This window comes from Lactuca sativa, chromosome 6 (genome assembly GCF_002870075.4).
Source record: "Lactuca sativa cultivar Salinas chromosome 6, Lsat_Salinas_v11, whole genome shotgun sequence".
Taxonomy (NCBI): Eukaryota; Viridiplantae; Streptophyta; class Magnoliopsida; order Asterales; family Asteraceae; genus Lactuca; species Lactuca sativa.
In genome coordinates, this window is record NC_056628.2 from 179,581,449 (window position 1) to 179,599,229 (window position 17,781).

The 17,781-nt window shown below is 34.9% G+C and overlaps 1 protein-coding gene across 3 annotated transcripts; it reads right to left on the bottom strand.

Annotated features, from left to right (window-relative positions):
- Positions 1-11,217: 11,217 nt before the first annotated feature.
- On the bottom strand, positions 11,218-17,441 carry LOC111891400 (uncharacterized ATP-dependent helicase C29A10.10c). Of its 3 annotated transcripts, none has more exons than XM_023887446.3 (8): positions 17,285-17,441; positions 15,359-16,550; positions 14,666-14,854; positions 14,470-14,565; positions 14,230-14,386; positions 14,028-14,154; positions 12,176-13,954; positions 11,218-12,086 (listed from the first exon to the last, which is right to left on the bottom strand). In XM_023887446.3, exons 2-8 carry the CDS (start codon positions 16,458-16,460, stop codon positions 11,670-11,672), a joined length of 3,867 nt encoding a protein of 1,288 aa, XP_023743214.1. In that variant the 5' UTR covers positions 16,461-16,550; positions 17,285-17,441; the 3' UTR covers positions 11,218-11,669. The 3 variants fall into 3 exon arrangements, with proteins under 3 accessions (XP_023743214.1, XP_023743213.1, XP_023743216.1); XM_023887445.3 differs by having other exon boundaries at positions 14,230-14,389; XM_023887448.3 differs by having other exon boundaries at positions 14,230-14,389; positions 15,359-16,283; positions 17,285-17,437.
- Positions 17,442-17,781: the final 340 nt, after the last annotated feature.

Genomic DNA, 17,781 nt, shown 5'->3' on the forward strand with positions numbered 1-17,781 from the left:
ACAAGAAATTTTTATCTGGTTTTTCAAATTGTTTTAATATCATACATATGTAATGAATTATTTGTTTTTGCACAAAGCATCATTCTTTTTAAAAGAGATATTATCAAAAAAATTAAACAATTGGAACTTTGTATCCACAACAAATCATTATCTCAATGACATTTTTGCAAGAATTGGAATTTGTTACATAAAGTTTCATTCTATAACCAAAATATGCAATGTTGTAGTTAATTAACATGTTTAGTGTATCAATCTATGTGGTGTTGTAGCTAACACGTTAAGTATTATGTGTAGGGATTACATTAGTCTGGTTAAAGACCCGATAAAAAAATAAGAAAAAAAAATAAGAAGTGGATTTTGTTTTGACATGATGTTGTTAGAATAAAAGATTGTGAACAATAGCATTCTAGTGTATTGTAGATTCTTATATTAAAGATGTTGGAAGAAGTGGATCATTACTTTAGTAATAGTTTTTCTAATTATATTGAGATATATATGATTGTTTATGTTGTTAACGAACGTCTTTATAAACCAAATACACAACCATGTTTTAGTCTATGACCAAAACATGTAAGTGTTGTTTACATGTTCACGCGATTATAATATGATTGTATAATTCTTTTTTTTATTTTTTTACTATATTGTATATATTTCTAAAAGTGTGAAACAACTGCATAAACCCATTTTCATTTTATTTTTTCAAAATTTTTTATTAGTCCTTTGACCACTTTCGACAAGAACAAGATATAGGCAAACAACCTATTTTTTAGATAAATGAGTGAAAATTAACATTAATAAAGTAATTTTTTTTCAAAATATAAAGTTGCAATACTATGTGAAATTATTTTTCATAAAAAAACAATATAACTAACGGTAAATACTTAATTTATGAAATATGGTTGTAACATTATATATATATATATATATATATATATATATATATATATATATATATATATATATATATATATATATATATATATATATATATATGAACGAGGGAATGAGTTCTATGGAAAACAAATAAGTAGGGCAACATCTACTGGAACCAATAATCAAATAAGTAGGGCAACAATCTTTAGAAATAGTGTGGTGATGCTAATTTGGGCAGGTTTTTTTTTCACAAATGGTCCTTGGTTTTTTGTATTGTATTCAATATAAGTGTTTCATTTTGGGTTGCTTTGCGTAAGTTTTATTTTTCACAAATGGTCCTTCGTTTTTTGTATTGAATGTATTTTGGGCTTTTTGTATTGAATATATTTTGGGTGGAATATATTTTGGGTGCTGTTTGACAGTTTATTTAAACTTTTTTTTCCGTTTGTCCCACGTCTTTCATTTTGGGTTGCTTTGCTGTTTCGCTATCCAATTACGCTTTTACCGGTGGTTTTTTTAATTGATTTTTTTCCCTTTATTGTTTCTTATCTCTGTTTTTGTTTTAATTGATTTTTTTCCCTTTATTGTTTCTTATCCCTGTTTTTGTTCTCCGTTTTTTACCTACTCTTTCTTCTCTTCTGTTTCTTTCTGTGAGGTCGAGGTAAGATTTCATGTTTCTCTTCTACGTTTCGTTCTTTTGGATTTACCCTTTTTTTGTGTCTTTCTTTTGTATTGTATATATTTTTTCTTTATGTATGGTAAACGTAAATTGGGGTATGGTGTTGTTGGGTCGTCCTCTTCTGGAGCTGCACTTGCTTCTTCAGCTCTTGCTGTTGCACCGGTTTTTCGGCGGCCTAGATTCTCTTCACGGATGCGTTCAACCGGTGTTCTTCCAAATTATGTTGATTTTGGTGATTGTGATAGCGTCTATGAATATTGTGGAGCGTATTTTTGGTTTGTCGAAAGGAGTCTAAAGCTGTCAACAGCTCATCATCCTAGATATGGTCATTGTTGCAAGTCTGGTGATGTTATTCTCCCTTATCCTTCTTCTTTTCCGGTTGAATATGTTGCACTTTTTCATAGCGATCGTTTTTTGAGGGATATTAAGGCTTATAATAGTATGTTTGCTATGACGTCTTTTGGGGCTAATGTTGATGAGGAAACAAATGATGGTCGTGGTCCGTATGTGTTTAAGGTTTCAGGACAGATTAGTAGTCATAAAATTGGTTCGTTCTGTCCCGATCCTACTAAGGGGCCTAGATTTCTTCAGTTGTATCTCTTTGATGTCGATAATGAAGTGACCAACAGGTTAACTGCTTTTCTGGATCGTATAAGAAATCATTTGGATGTCAATATAGTTACGTTTCTGATCACGTTTTGAAGGACAATAACGAATATGTGCGCACATTTAAGAGTGCTAAAGACTTAGCTGATCAAATGAATATACCATCGTATTCTGTTCGTTTGTTTAATGATGTCTCTGACCGTAGGTATGCTTTGCCTTTACCTGGGTCTTTGGGTTGTATTGTTACCGATGATGATACAAATTCTGTGTGGTATGATATTGTTGTTCACTCTAATTTGGGTTGTCCCCATTGAGCCTATTTAGCCGAGCGGAACCCTTTTCAAATAATATATATATATATATATATATATATATATATATATATATATATATATATATATATATATATATATATATATATATATATATATATATATATATATAGGGAAATGATCAAATGAGGTTGAAAACGCGAGAACAGTTGTGGACCAATTATTTTATAAGGGCATTAGAGGCATTTTACAATTTAATTAAATATGGATAAATGGAAAGTAATTAATCAATTCCGAAAATCATGGGAATTTTTTTCCTAATTACTAAGAATACTTAAAATCTTCCTTTTAATTAATAAATTAATAAAAATATCATTTAACATGAATTAAGAAAACGTTTATTTGTTTTATATTGTTATTTTTACTAACAACATTTGATAATGAATAATTTATCGGTTTACCTCATTTATTTTTTAAAAAAAATATCTTCATAAATAATGATTTATACATTACATTTAAAAATGAATAAAATTGTAAATTATAAATGACTTAACTCGGTTGTATTTATGAATACACTTGTAAAATCATAAATGAATAAAACCCGAAAAAAAAAAGATTATAAAATCAACTAAAATGGTACTCATATATAAATAAATAAAACACATTTCTATTCATATAAGAATATAATTATAATAGTAAATGAATAAGTTACAATATATATTTTTTTTGACACTGAAACTAGTGCTACAATTACAATCATAGATGAATAAAACACATTTTTTATCCTTCCAAAAGAGGTATTGGTGTCGGTGTTTCCTCTGGTAAATCTCTCACCTCCCAATATATGCATGTTTATTCATTGTATCTGCAAAATTTTTAATGAAACAATTATGTATAATTATATAGTCATTCACACATAAATACACTTATATTTACAAATGAATACCCAGTTATTCATAAATAAATATAGTCATTCAAACATAAATTCACACATAAATATACTGGTTGTGGTTGCTTGCCTTGCTCCTCTCGGACCAGCCTCATGGAGTATTCTTTGATGATTAACTGCAAAATGAGACATCTAATATTATATTCATATAAGATTACAACTGCAAGCATTCAAGTTTTATTTTTCTGAGTTCGGGCATTTCATCGAGCACCTTATGTGCATAACTTATTTTATTCCCCTATTAGCCAATTTAAATGAGTAAAGTACCATACCTAAGAAACATATTCAAGAAAAAGAATTGCTAAGCTTTGGTGCATAAAATAAAATAAATAACAGACGAGGTGAGAGACGGGAATGAAAAACAAAAACTTGATTATGAAGAAAAAGGGCTTGGTGGTGTATAGATGAAGAACGAAAGTCATGTGAATGTCAATCAATAGCAAACAAACACCCCTGAGATCATTGTGCTAATCTATCTTCGTTTCCTGCAATCAAAGATCAAACCCAAGCACCCACTTAAGCCTATCGTTGGAACTCTGCAAAAAAAAAGGAGTAAAGGAACTGCTGAAGCAGCCCCACCATCCTCTTAACCCATCCACTTACCTACCACCAACCGGAGCAAAACACCGCCAAGGGCTCGCTATCTCCACTGTTGCTGCTCACTTCGCTGATTTCTTTGTCCCATCGGAACCCCTCTTTCCTACCGGTTGAACCTCTGGCACTTCTCCTCTTTGCGAATCAACTGACGAACTCTTGCCTGCGAGACTTCCCGTTTCCTTCTCGCCGTTCTTGATTCGACTCCCTTCATTCATCTGCTTTGTCGCCTTCGTTCCATGTACTGGAATCTTTCGTTCATTCCTTTATTTGCCCGATCAAAACAAGAGACGGGGAATTAAAAAGCCCTTAACCATTTCTTGCTCACATACCTGCATCGAGACGATGAAGAACGAAAGTCGTCTCTAGTGGTGTATAGATGAGGGAGGCGACGAAGCATGCCCTAGGTATAGAGAGAGAGAGACGGCAAATTAAAAGGAAAGATATCAATGTGTGAGAAGTTATAGAAATTAAATAAACATTCAATTACTATTATACCCTTTTCACCATTTAAAGTTACACTTTAATACCAATAAATTTTAGAATTTACATCAATGGTCCGTCTGATAATAGTCTTAGATTTGAATATTTAGATGGTCAAGATCTATTCTCGCGTTCTCAACCTTTTAGGTGTTCTCATTTGATCCTACTCCTATATATATATATATATATATATATATATATATATATATATATATATATATATATATATATATATATATATATATATATATATAAAATAAGCTAAGGGGGCTGGGAATCGCAAGAATTGAAAAGTCCTCCATTGAATGGGATGAGAAAGACAGGTTCGGAATTCACATGTCATCTCATTGTTCACCCGGAAAATCTTCTTGCCATAAAGCGCGAACCAAGATCCGTGAGACGAAAACCAAAATAATATGTAATGTTCAATTTTCATATGTTACTAAACATATGTTCAACGGTAAATTAGTGTTTAATGTAATGTTTAATGTTTCATACGTTAAACATATGTACAACAGTAAATTAATGTTTAATATTTCATATGTTTCAGTTACGTTCTACTAACATTACACGCGCTTCAAATATTAAAACAAACATATCTGACTCCACGAAGTGGGGTGACTCAACTAGTTTGTCATTTAAATTGATAAAACTGACATTTTATTGCATACATGTATAACATTGTTAAAAAAGCGGGTTCTGTTTATCCCATTTTGTTGGATGAATTGAAATATGGCTACATTATATTTATATATTAAATTTGAAAAAAAGAAAGAACAAAAACAAAAAGATGGGAGCAGGTTAGTGATCGGTCCATCCCAACTACTTATGGGAAAGGGAATCGGTGATTCATGAGTGGAGGTCCTTGAGGAATGACAAATGAGGAGATAAGGATTAGTAGTCAGCTTAACAAATAGAGTAAGTTGCAATAAATAGGGAGGAAATCTTTGACTATGTTTATAAAAATTAAATTGAAAGATTTTATTCTGTTTAAATAAACCATCTCTATTACCCACTATCTATTAATTTATTAATTTATTAAGGGTCCTATTAAATATATTTTGTTAGTTTTTTTGAATAGCAAAACAAGAGTTTGAAAATTTTTAGGTGCTTCCTTTTGAAAACTTTTAGGTGTTTTTAGTTTCTAACCTTTAAGAAAAAGATGGAATTAAATAAAAAAATTTATACGGCTTCTAGTTTTTACTTTAGGATTTCATACCCTAGAAGACCTTATATTTTGATTGTTAATCCGTTTTAAACCCAAACTTTTATTTTTCTAAAAAAACATCAATTTTTATCTATTACTTGTTATTTCAGCCATGGAATCGGTTACCAGGTAAATTGGGTTTATTCCATAAAATATCTTACATTTTGTATTTTTTTTTTCATTTTAGACTTAAAACTCATATTTTTTTTTCAAAATAAACTCAGCTTTAACATATTCCTTGTTATTTTATTAATAGTGTTGGTTACCAACAAATAACCCTATACCCCTAACTCACAAGTTTCCTAAGTATAGATCACCTAAAAGAATAAGTGATTTTAAAACTCTAGGTCATGTTTTTGCTTATTCTTCTAGTACGTCATACTGCCCCTAAAATGGTTTTCTTCTTCAAGCATTAAGAACATAAACATAGTTTGGAATGTTAAAATGGAATTATGATATTGTGAGGATGAATCCCCTTTATTTACCTTTAAGCCCATTTTGTCTCAAGTACTTATCAATGTTTTACAAGAGTACTAGATTTGTTTGGCACTCTATTGATGAAGTGTCTCATACATAAGCTATTTTTTTTACCTTTGTAACATCCAACATGAAATAACATCTCTTTGGCACTATATGGATTGAGGGTCTCATATATTAGCTGTCACACCCCAAAACCGGAACGACGGAAATGTTCTGGGGTGGATGACGTCATGTCAAGTATCACAACACATGCATTATAGTAATCAAAGTACAACAACCATTGCATTAATAGTAATTGTTTTACATGGTTTACATTACAATACATCAAAGTAATACAAGTAAATATAATAAGTACAGCATGGTACTAAGCTATCTTCATCAACAGCTCCGGGGATGTACATGTCTAATGCTGACCTGAGAATTCAACTTATTTGAAAAGCGAGTATCAGCATTTTTACAAATGCTGGTGAGTTCATAAGTATTTAGTGTCATTTTAATTCAAATAACTTTAATAAAAGTGGTAATTTTAGAGTATCCATTACATTAGTGTATTTTCCAGAAAATCCTATATTTTCTTTAATAAAAGCAGTCTTCTACCAAGATTGGACGGAGTTAGGTGGTAAAAAGTAGTTTTCCCTTCATCGCTATCATTATCAAAATACAAAATTTGATTATTAAAGAAAGCAAGAGAAATCAGGGAAATAACATATGCCTCAGCAGTGAGGACTGTCGACTAAGGCAAAGGAATCATAGACTCCAGGAGAGTATCAAACAAACGACACGCCTGGCTCAGTCTAACAAAGAGAGACACAGACCCCAAACGGTACCAAATGAAAGGTACAACTAGTAAGGTCTAAAACAGAGAATACAGACCCCAGACCGTATCAAATGAAAGATACAGCTAGAGAGGTCATAAAAACAGTGTGACTCTGTGAGTGGGTTCCCAGCATACAGTGTAAATTGCTGGTAACATACCGTTACCTTAAAGCCATGAATTATAAGGTAACCTGGGATACTCGTAACCATACTAATCGACACTAGAGTACCAGACGCCCTACAAGCGTCTATAAAATATGACATTTGTCACCCCTTGGCTTGGTGGGCCGTGGACTGTAGCTAGCAGTCAGGGTGCGGGGGTGTCAATCCCGTATAGATCTATACACACAATGTCCGCTCTCCCTACAGGAGACTCTGGTTACCAACTAGACGACAGAGAAGGCCGCGTCCCGAAGATGCATCCCAAATAGTGGGTAGTGGGTTTCATATGTAAGTACTGAACTAGAGATAGAGACTCATAACTGAACTGACTAGAGTAAACTTATATGTCTATGCTCGTATACATAACATACAACTAATGAATCAAACGACCTTCGGACGAACATCCGATCCCACCAGACCACATCTAAACGAAGAAAAGGAAATAGGGCGGACAAGCCTTCCTAAATCCTTCAATCATTGTTTATATGCACCTATACAAGCACAGACATACATCTAACTACGACTGAGTGTGTAACAAGTGGAAACGTACAGTGTGGAATAATCAAATCGTATGTATAAACGTACAGTGTGGAATAACTGAATCGTATGTATAAACGTACATTGTGGAATAACCGAATCGTATGTATAAACGTACAGCGTGGAATAACCGAAATGTGAAGTATAAGTGTATCAAATATAAGTGTATCACGGAGTTGAAGCGACAACAAGTGAAGTAAGAGTGTCTAACAAGTATGAGCGACTACAAGTATAAGCGAAATAGAGGCAAAATACGAGTATAAACGCATCATGAAGTGAAAACGTTATCAAGTAGGATTTTAACTAAGGAAGAGTATCAAAACATGGAAGAAAAACCTTTATTCTTGAGAAAATCACAACTTGGTGTTCTTTGGTAAAATGAGTTCGAAAACCTTTAGAAATCCCTTGAAAACTTTTCATAAACCAGTTTAAAATGAACTTTGATAGAGCAGTATAAGTAAGAGTTTGAACAAGTGAAAACCTTTTAGAAAGCCATTTATAGTATCCTACTTGGTAAAACAGTTTACAGTGTGGTAAATCTTTGTGCATGCGGGTTATCAATCACATGTGATTGATATGATAACTGGCATGTTTAACTTGTATTCCCCCCCTATAAAACATGTAAAAACATTTAAAAGGTTCATTCAGGGGTATGAACTCACTTGGTGTAAGAGGATCCGACGGAGGTGCCGGTATAGGATGTTAAGTGTCAAGTGAGGACTTGACCGCTCACGCGAATCCTATTTAACATGTAATGATACATTTAAGTATCTAATTAGTCATTCAATAACTAATTTAAGCAAGTAAGGATGTCTTACGACATAAAAACACTTTGCTACAAGTGCTAAAAGTGTCCCGAGTTGCATAGGAGGTGTGTATGGACTCACATTGGAGTTTACTCCTCAAAATGGGCACTAAATGGAGTTTACGGTCCATGGTTTACTCCTTGAGAAGTTTACGGCCGTACACACATGAGTTTACAGTCGTAAACTCATGTTGGCCCATTCCTTTGGTTGTTTGGTGGCTCTAACTCATGTAGGTAAGGTTCTAGTGGCTTTTAGAGGCATAGGAAGGTGTTTAGGGCACTTAAACACCTTGGAAAGGTGTTTACGGTCTAAGGAGATACACATGGGGATTTTACTACCTTAAACTCATGAGTTTACGGCAGTAAACTCATGTTAGTCCCCAAATCATGCGTTTTTGTGGTTGTAAGCTAAGCATGTGAAGTTCTAGGTCCAAATCCAAGCCATACAAAGTGCTAGGGGCACTTTAACACCCTTTGGGGGTGTTTATGGTCTATGAATGGGTGTTTACGGTCCAAGAACCTTCTTGGACCATAAACTCAAGTGTGGTATGATTATTGTATGCTTTGTGCATAAAATGAAGGAAAATAAGGTTCTATGCACCCTAGGAAGTTCATGGAAGCCCTTGGAAGTGTTTGAGGGGTAGTTTGACACTTAAACAAGTGTTTATGGTCCATGCACATGGGTTTACGGTCTAAGAACATTCTTAGACCATAAACTCAAGTTTACTCCCCATTTGGTCCAATTTTGGTGCTCTAAGTCCTTTCGGGTAAGCATCTAAGCCATTGCTAAGCATGGGAAGTGGTTTGGAAGGGTTTTTGAGCATTAAAACCCCATTATGAGTGTTTACGGTCCATGAAGGTGTTCATGGGCCGTAAACTCATGTTCTTGAGGTTTCCGGAAGATTAAGTCCTGAATTTGCAAGATAGAAGGGTTAAACAACAAGCTAGGGAGGTTTACTTACCGATTTGAGGCTTGAATGGTTGATTTTTGACCAAAACCCGTTTGTAGAGAGAGAAAGTAGAGAGAGAGTCTAAGGTGGCAAAAAGGTGGGAGTGAATCCCACTCCTCCCTTATAAAGGATGGAGCTTATGGCCTGGCTGAGGTTCTCCTGACACCAACCGCGAACGGGTTTTTCACCACTTCCTTAATCACGACAAATTTTAAAATTATACCGCCTTAATTTTTGTTCGCTTGACGAATATTATTTAAAATATTCCAACGGGTTTAATTCCGGTCAAAAATATTTTCGGGATGAATTTGACTAATTTTTGACGTAACTAATTTCGACGTTACTTTTTGACGTTAACTTCGACGTTAAAACTAACGGAAATTTTTGGGTTGTCACATTAGCTTCACATAAACTACGAGGAGATCTCTGATAGTGATTGGAATGTCTAATTAAAAAATTCTCATAAACATATTCATTCAAGCATAGGGAACAACCAATGTCCATGATTGTCTTACGGTGCTAACAGTGTCTTTGGTGGTCTCTTAGGCCTCGTGGTAATTGTGGTTAAATTTAGTACTCACTGTAAACATTGATATGGAATGAAAAAAACATGAAAACAAATTTATCTAGCCACTTTATGAAACGTTGATAAATACTTAAGACAAAATGAGCTTTGAGGTAAAAATAGTAATTTATTTGCAAAATTATCTTAGTACAATGTTAAAACAAACATACAATTAAACCTTGTAAAAATAGCCTCGAGATAACCTTTGAAAATAGACTTAATCTTGTGAAGAAAAAAAAACCTTGGAAGGCAGATAAATAGAGGAATCTTGCTCACTATAGCAAAGTTCCATTATTCTAAACTAAGTTTATGTTTCTAAGGCTCGAAGAAAAAGTCATTTTAAGGGATCCAATCTGGTGTAGAAGAAGAAAAAAAAAACAAAAATATGACTTAAGGTTTTGAAATCAGTTATTCTTTTAGGTGATTGATGCTTAGGATACTCGTGAGTTATAGGGTATAAGATAACCTGTCAGTAACTGAATCCATTAGTGAAATAACAAAGAATAGATTAAAGTTGGGATTATTTTGAAAAACAAATATTAGGTCTAAATAGAAAAATATATATATATAAAATATAAGGTTTTTATAGAATAAACTCAATTTACTTGATGGAAACCAGTTCCATAGTTGAAATTGAAATAACATTTAATCAAAACCCATAATCGAAAAAAGATTAAACTAAACAGGAGGGGATTTTTTATTTTTTAAACATCGTGAAATGTGATTCCTTCTCCAAAATTAATTTTCATTACACGGGAAAGATATGTTTTTTTTAGATGAAATGAAATACTTCTATCTACATAATATTCATAAACATTAATGTTTTTTTAAAACTTAAAATTAAATTATTATTCTATTTTCTAAATATAACTAAATATATTTTAAATGCATTCATATTTTAAAATTTAACGGTATATTAATTTTTATATTTATAAACAACCGTCCAAATGATAAATAAATATTTTTGACTATTAGAAATAAACATTTTTATAACGAGATAAAATATGTTTATATGAGATATATTAAACAATTCATAATAATTTTCAATTCTTCCAAACCGACCAAATATTACACAAACAAATATAAAATACCTCATTTCATGAACTTGTTTGTTCAGCTCTTTTAAACTTTCATTCCTCTTATTCCAAAAAATACATTCACTCATTAAAACACCTTAAATGAGTGTCTTTTAAAGCATATAATTCATCTATGTAACTAAACCAATGAAATAAAAACAAGTTTGTAAATAACTTTCACTTGATCAAGATCAACACCACCATTTCTATACAAAATCTTTATACCACAATTCCCCAAGATGCTAATTCAACTACATCTTTTGTATTTTCTATAAAACCCCAAAAGAAAAAAATAAATAAACAAAAAAACTACCATCAAATACCCCAACAAAACATAAAAACGTGTCCCCTTTCAAAATCTTTCAACTAACACAATTTTTCCAACCATGACTCCCCTTGGTGGATCAAGTGGCGCCAAATCAGATACACCTATGTCAAATTGACGTTTTTGCCCTTTTAACCAATTTCAAGGTATATTTTTTTTTACCTTTCCTTGTTAACCAAAGTACCTCCCGCTAAACAATATCTTTGTACAATGACAATTTTGGGTTTAGGGTTTTGGGTTGGGTCCCACAGTAAGTATCTGAAAAAAAACCTTGGACAAACATCATCATATCATTGGTCTCTTTTTCCCAATACCCCAGCTTGATTCGGTCTCTTGTGGGCCCCATATTGCTGCCATGAATCTCGAGACCAATCATGGTTGTCCTCCAATGGTGGTTTATTAAAAGGCCGATAACTATTACCATTTCTTGATGAATTTGAGTTTGAGTTTGTTTTACTTTCATCTCCTGATGGTGTTCCCATATGCTCATATGGTCTGTTTCTAAAATTAGGCCTCATGAAGCCTCTCGAATTAGAAAACTTAGGTGGCGGTGGACCATAGGCCGGTGGCGGTGGTGGTAGTGGTGGTGCCGCCAGGAAGTCTTTCGGAAGCGAGTCCATGTCCATGTAACACTTTCTCGCCTTGGCATCTGCAATTAAAGCCGCCCAATCTTCTGATTGAACAAGAGCACTCGCATTCCCCATCACCTAAAAAAAAAAAAAAAAAAACTAGATTATTTATTTATTCGAAGAAAAAAAATGTTTAATTCCAAAAGGGTAAGAAACAAAATTTATACCCAAAGTGCCCTTTTGGCGCGAGTAAGTGCCACATTCATCCTTCTAATATCCGCAACAAATCCAACACCATAACTCGAAGCTCTCACACATGACATAATAATAACATCGCGTTCTTGCCCTTGAAACGCGTCCACCGTATTTATATAAATATCCTTCCCTTCATCACTCCTCAACACCTCCTCAAACTCCCTTTGTATACACTTCAACTGCAACTTATACGGCGTAATCACCCCCACCGTAACCTTCCCTACACCCCCACCCCCACCACCACCACCAACCACCTTCATCAACCGCTCATACAACCTCACGCAAAACTTCGCCTCATGAACATTCTGATACGAAACCGACCCTCCCCTATGCGATTCCCGCCCATGGGTAACATCGTAAAACACATACGGCCTCAACAAAGGGTCGTTATAGTAATTTTCATCCGGTTGACTTTTTACACTCTCGCTATCGGTCAACCGCCCTTGGTAAAAATACCGCGATGGGAAATCGCGTATTTGCGGATGCATACGGTATTGAACCGACAAGAGAATCGTCGGACACCCTGCTTGTTGAAACCGCTCGAAAAGACTCCGCGAATACAACAACGTCCCCGCCGCCTTACTTATCACCGTCGCCGGAAGCTGCTGCGGGTCTCCGACGAGAACACACCTAGCGGCACCGAGCGAAAGCGGCGGCAACACCCCGACTTCACTCGCCTGAGCCGCCTCGTCAATCACCACCATATCAAACCCGTGCGTCAACCTAGAGAACAGTTTCCTCCCGCTACTTGAAACCGTTGTGAACACAATCTCCGCCTCGTTGGCGAAACTTGCTTCCAAGCTTGCACGCGCTTCTTCGAGGTTAAAGTTCCCGGAATGAAACCGCGGTTCGAGAATCAACAACCGCGACATTTCAACCAAAACTTTATCGCGGTTTTCGACAACCGCAGCGAGGTTTTGTAAAAACGAATCGCGGGTTTGGTCACGGGCGGTGAGGATATCCGGGTCGACGCCCACGGATCCTTCGGCGCGGCCCGTGTACGCTTGGAGATTCAACTGGCGTTGCAACGACGCGATTTGTTGCGACAACTGCGCTTCGCGGGCCCGCAGTTGGTTGATCCAACCGTAGACTTCGTCTCTACTTTTCATTAAAAGTTGTTCGGTCCGACGTTCCACGGAAACCGCCTGCGCCGCGCGTGTATTTGAATCTACCCCGACGCGGGCGACGTCGGGGCGATACATTTTCATTTCGCCGTCGATGAAGCCGCGTTCGAGGACACGTGTGAGGAGCTCATCGGTTGCGGCATTGGAAGGGGCGCAGACTAACATGCGTGGTTTAGGGCAGATTTTGTGAAGTGTCCGAAATAGGTTTTGGTCCATGTTTTGAAGGACTTGGTCGATGGATCCGGTAGGGGCGTTTTCGGAAGATAAAGATTCGGTGGCTTGTTTGTAGCTTTCGGGGGCGAGTTTTTTTAGGAGAGCGGTGTAGTAGTGTTGGTATTGGACGAGGTGGATGACGTTTAGCATGCCCCATACAGTGTGGGTTTTACCGGTTCCTGGTGGGCCCTGGACTAGGGTGAAGGGCCATGGGTCTTGTCTTTTTGTTGAAGTGTTTGTTGTTCCTGCTGCTGTGTGCATTGCTGCCCAATGGATTGCTGATAATTGAGGCTGGTTGAATGTGTGATGAAGATAGTCAACAAAGTTTGTTGTGAAACACTCGGGCATTGATGGTGCTTGTTCTTCATATTTTGGGAATTGCTCTGGGCTTGGTTGAAGAATCGCAGTTTGCATCTGTATTAAAATAATTAATCATAAGTTTGTATAAGGAAAAATTAAAAATTGTAACTAAAAGTCTAAAACCAACCTGTGAATTTAGTCTACGAAAAGCATGTAACGCGATATATTCTCTTTGGGTTGTAGCAAGAGCACCAAGAATGGTTAAAAACCAGACTCCTTTAGGGTGTAGTTTCTTTAATATATGGTCATCGTCACTGTAATTTAAAAAAAAAAAAAAATATGAGTAAAGTACTTTTTAAAAATATGAATTAAAAAAAGGAAAACCAAACCTGTTGGAATCGAAAGAATCGCCGACATAAAAATGAAGGGTGGCCCCAGTGGGGTCGCGAGTATCGATTGGTATATGACGCCTGACAGTGCCGGCTACACGTCCGATAACCTCGGACTCTTCCACGTTTGTTGGAGCGTTGTTTCTCTTCAATCTAACTGCTTAAAAAAATGGGTTTTTTTTTATTTAGTAGGTTTGTGAAATAATTTTTATTTTTATAGATTAATGAAATTAAGCAAACCTGTTCCGGGTTTTGGAGTTGAAAGAACTGCAACATCGCCCTCTTTGAAATTCCATCTGCATTCGTTTGTTGGTAGGAGAATAACATCATACCATCCTGTAACATCATATAAAGTTGATAAAACTTATAATTTGTTAAATATATGATGTGTATTTAATTATTTATATATAATGAAATGAAAATAATTAATAATTACCTCTTTCTCGCCTTTCGACATTTTTGATGCGAACCATTGTATGTGAATCTCTAGATGAAGTTTCGGTTGATTCTTCCCAAGTGCTGTAGAGTTGTGCACGACATTCTTCAAAGAGTAAAGGCTCAAAAACTCGAATATATTCTTCTACTGATTCAAAGCTTCCTGGGACCCGTTGTAGATCCGCATCCTCTGAATGTCCAAAAAGATTTTGAGATTTTTATTTTCATGTAAAACGAATAAACAATATGTCCACAAACAAAATGGGAATCTAATTGTTATAATGGTGACAAAATGTTATACATTACTACTAATTATAAAAAGTACGAATTTTTTTTTTTATTTCTTCGATTGAAGAGGCTCTGGTGAAAAGTGAACGCCCAATCACATGAAGCTGCAGGGATCCCCTTTTGCTATGCGTGGGCCTGGGCAATACAAACATTACCATTCATTCAATAACTAATACAACCACTTTTTTTTATATTGTGAATTGTATTTTATCAAATCCTGAATGGCAAATCGTATTGTAAGATTCACTACAGAATATTCTTTAAGGGACAAAAAAAGGGTACAAATAATTCTTTAAGGGACTGCAAAGAAAAAAAATTAAAGTCAAGGACCAAATCCGTAACTTTTACATAAGGTAAAAAGTGAAGAGAAAAAAAAACACACACACACACACACACACAAACACACCTGGATGCTGCCAGAACTTGTCATTAGTCACCTCCCTTAGAAGACGCTCCACTGATGTATCCTGATAAAGTGTAGTGACAGTTGTTGGTTTTCTTGAAGGAAGCTTTTTAACTAGTGATTTGGAATCGTTTTGAGTGATTAAATTTAAAGGAGGTTTTTTTATAGGAATATGTGGATTCTTCATCTGTCTTGAATCATTAGGTTGCTTGAATGAACTCTGCCTATGAATATGATCTGAAAATAATTTATCTTTATCTTCTCCAGCAAGATCTGTCCCACTATTTGTCCTTCTAGAACGAGTTACAGGTCCTGAACTCAAATCACTTTCATTACAATCAGATTTTGTATCACTAGACTCCACATGATTGTTATTACCCTCATTGCATGATTGATCAATCGGTTTTGCTTCTTTAATTGAGTCAAGAACAGGACGTGACTCTTTCACAATACGTGTTACAATGGGTGGTTGAAAGTTGTGTTTTTTAGGGGTCAAGATTTTAATGGGTCCCGCTTGTTTAACATCTTCCATGTTTAGAAACATGGTTTGCCTACTACGCTTTTTACCTAGCATTGCTTCCTTTTGTTGATCAAGTTTAGGGCGTTTTCCAGGGTTAGTTGGAATTGGAAGCTTTGAAGTATGGTTGTTATTTTCATTCTTGGAAGATGTGCTTGATGATACTGTAGTTAGATTACAATCATTTTGATCTGTGGATTCAGATTCAGTGGTTGCTTTTGTTTGTGATTTCTCATCATAGCCAGAAGTTGACATTTCAGGGATACTACTACTTGTTCTGTTGGTTTTAATGGAGGGGTCTTCTACATCAGACCATTCACCTTCTTCCTTTTCTAAAATGTTTTTAGCAGCTTCCTTTTTAAGGTCTTCACCTACTTCAGATGGTTGTTCTCTTTTTGACTGAATGAAAGGCTGAAAGCTCGAAACAGAGGAAACATGAGAAAAAGCACGGGTATTTACTGTTTTATGAGAACTACTTGATGCTGATGTTGATAATTTACAAGTGTTGATAGTAGAGGGGACTGTGTCACTCTCATCCTCAACAGCAGGTTCATTAAGATCAAACAATGGCTTTTCTCTAGAACCCATTTCTCATATACACAAACAGATCCACCTTTCACTAATGGAAAAACACCTCAAACCTTTGAATCTTTCAAATAAACGCAAACAAAATAGGTTCTGCAAGCAAATTAAAGGGGAAAAAAAAAGAACCTTCAATGAGATTAAGGTAAGGAAAACATAAATTTATGCAAGAATACGAGGCATGTACAGATGTACTCATAAACAGGTTAGCACGCAAACCAAAAACTCTGCAAGCAGAGTACTATAAAACTTTACACCCTCAAAAAGTAATACAGACGCATACAACAGCATGACAGTAATAAAAGTACCATAGAATTTTATTAGCAATAGAGCATTGTAAATGCCATAACCCTAGACGGATGACCATATGAACAAATTTATATAAGTGAAATCAATGCCTAGCTTGATTTATAAAACCCCAAATCAAAACAAGTTTGAACTCCTAAGCCCTATGCCCCTATCACATTCAATTGGAGTACACAGTATATGCATATCACAGCGTAAACAACCCTAGCACACTAAATTATCACATTATTGAACAATTGAATTAGATGCATAAAGACAATAATGATAGCACCTACTTCTAATAAATAGGGTAAATTCATTTCAGTTGTACCCCCGCCATAAAGGAAAAACCTAAAATTGGAACAGAGACAGAAACAATTAAAAATATTTAGATCTGAGTTCTAAAATCCTAATCATCTTAGCGAGGGGGAGGCGTAATCGAAGAAGGATTAAGTGATTAAAGCACAATTCTTGTGAATGTCAAGCTGATTAATCAACTAAGTAATACACAAATTCTATATATGATTATGGAAAGATATACGCACCTGTTGTACGTACGAAATTGCTGATTCAAAGTCCGTAGATCAATAATACTAGTGAGGGAGAAAGAAATGTGTATTTGGGAATCCAGACTGAAATTCTGTCTGTGAATCTGATGAATTGGGGAGAGCCCTGAATTAGGTTTTATAGGGCAAAGACGTTGGAACGGGTAGATTTTGGGGGGGTTTTGATAAGAGGATCCGACCCGAACATATATAATTTCACCAATCACCAATAAATATTCTTTTAATGCCCATATTTGACTAATGTTTAAACATGTTATAAAGCGAATGAAATTAATATTAAGTTGTTAACCAACAAATATCTTGCAATTATAAAGTTATGAACTAATATCATTCTTATAATATCATGCAATTAATGTTATGTTAAGTTGTTAACCAGAAAATAGATAAATTTTTATTGGAAACTTATTAAATAAAAAGATGATACATTTTTTATGATGAAAATCCTATTTTCTTGATGATGATGATCTAATATTTAA

Excerpts from the sequence above, each read along its gene's own strand:
- LOC111891400 (XM_023887445.3), bottom strand. The coding sequence starts at position 16,460 with ATGGGTTCTAGAGAAAAGCCATTGTTTGATCTTAATGAACCTGCTGTT. Across the intron at positions 14,390-14,469 it reads AACTCCAAAACCCGGAACAG|CAGTTAGATTGAAGAGAAAC; the intron begins GTTTGCTTAATT and ends CATTTTTTTAAG. Across the intron at positions 14,155-14,229 it reads GATTCTTTCGATTCCAACAG|TGACGATGACCATATATTAA; the intron begins GTTTGGTTTTCC and ends TTTAAATTACAG.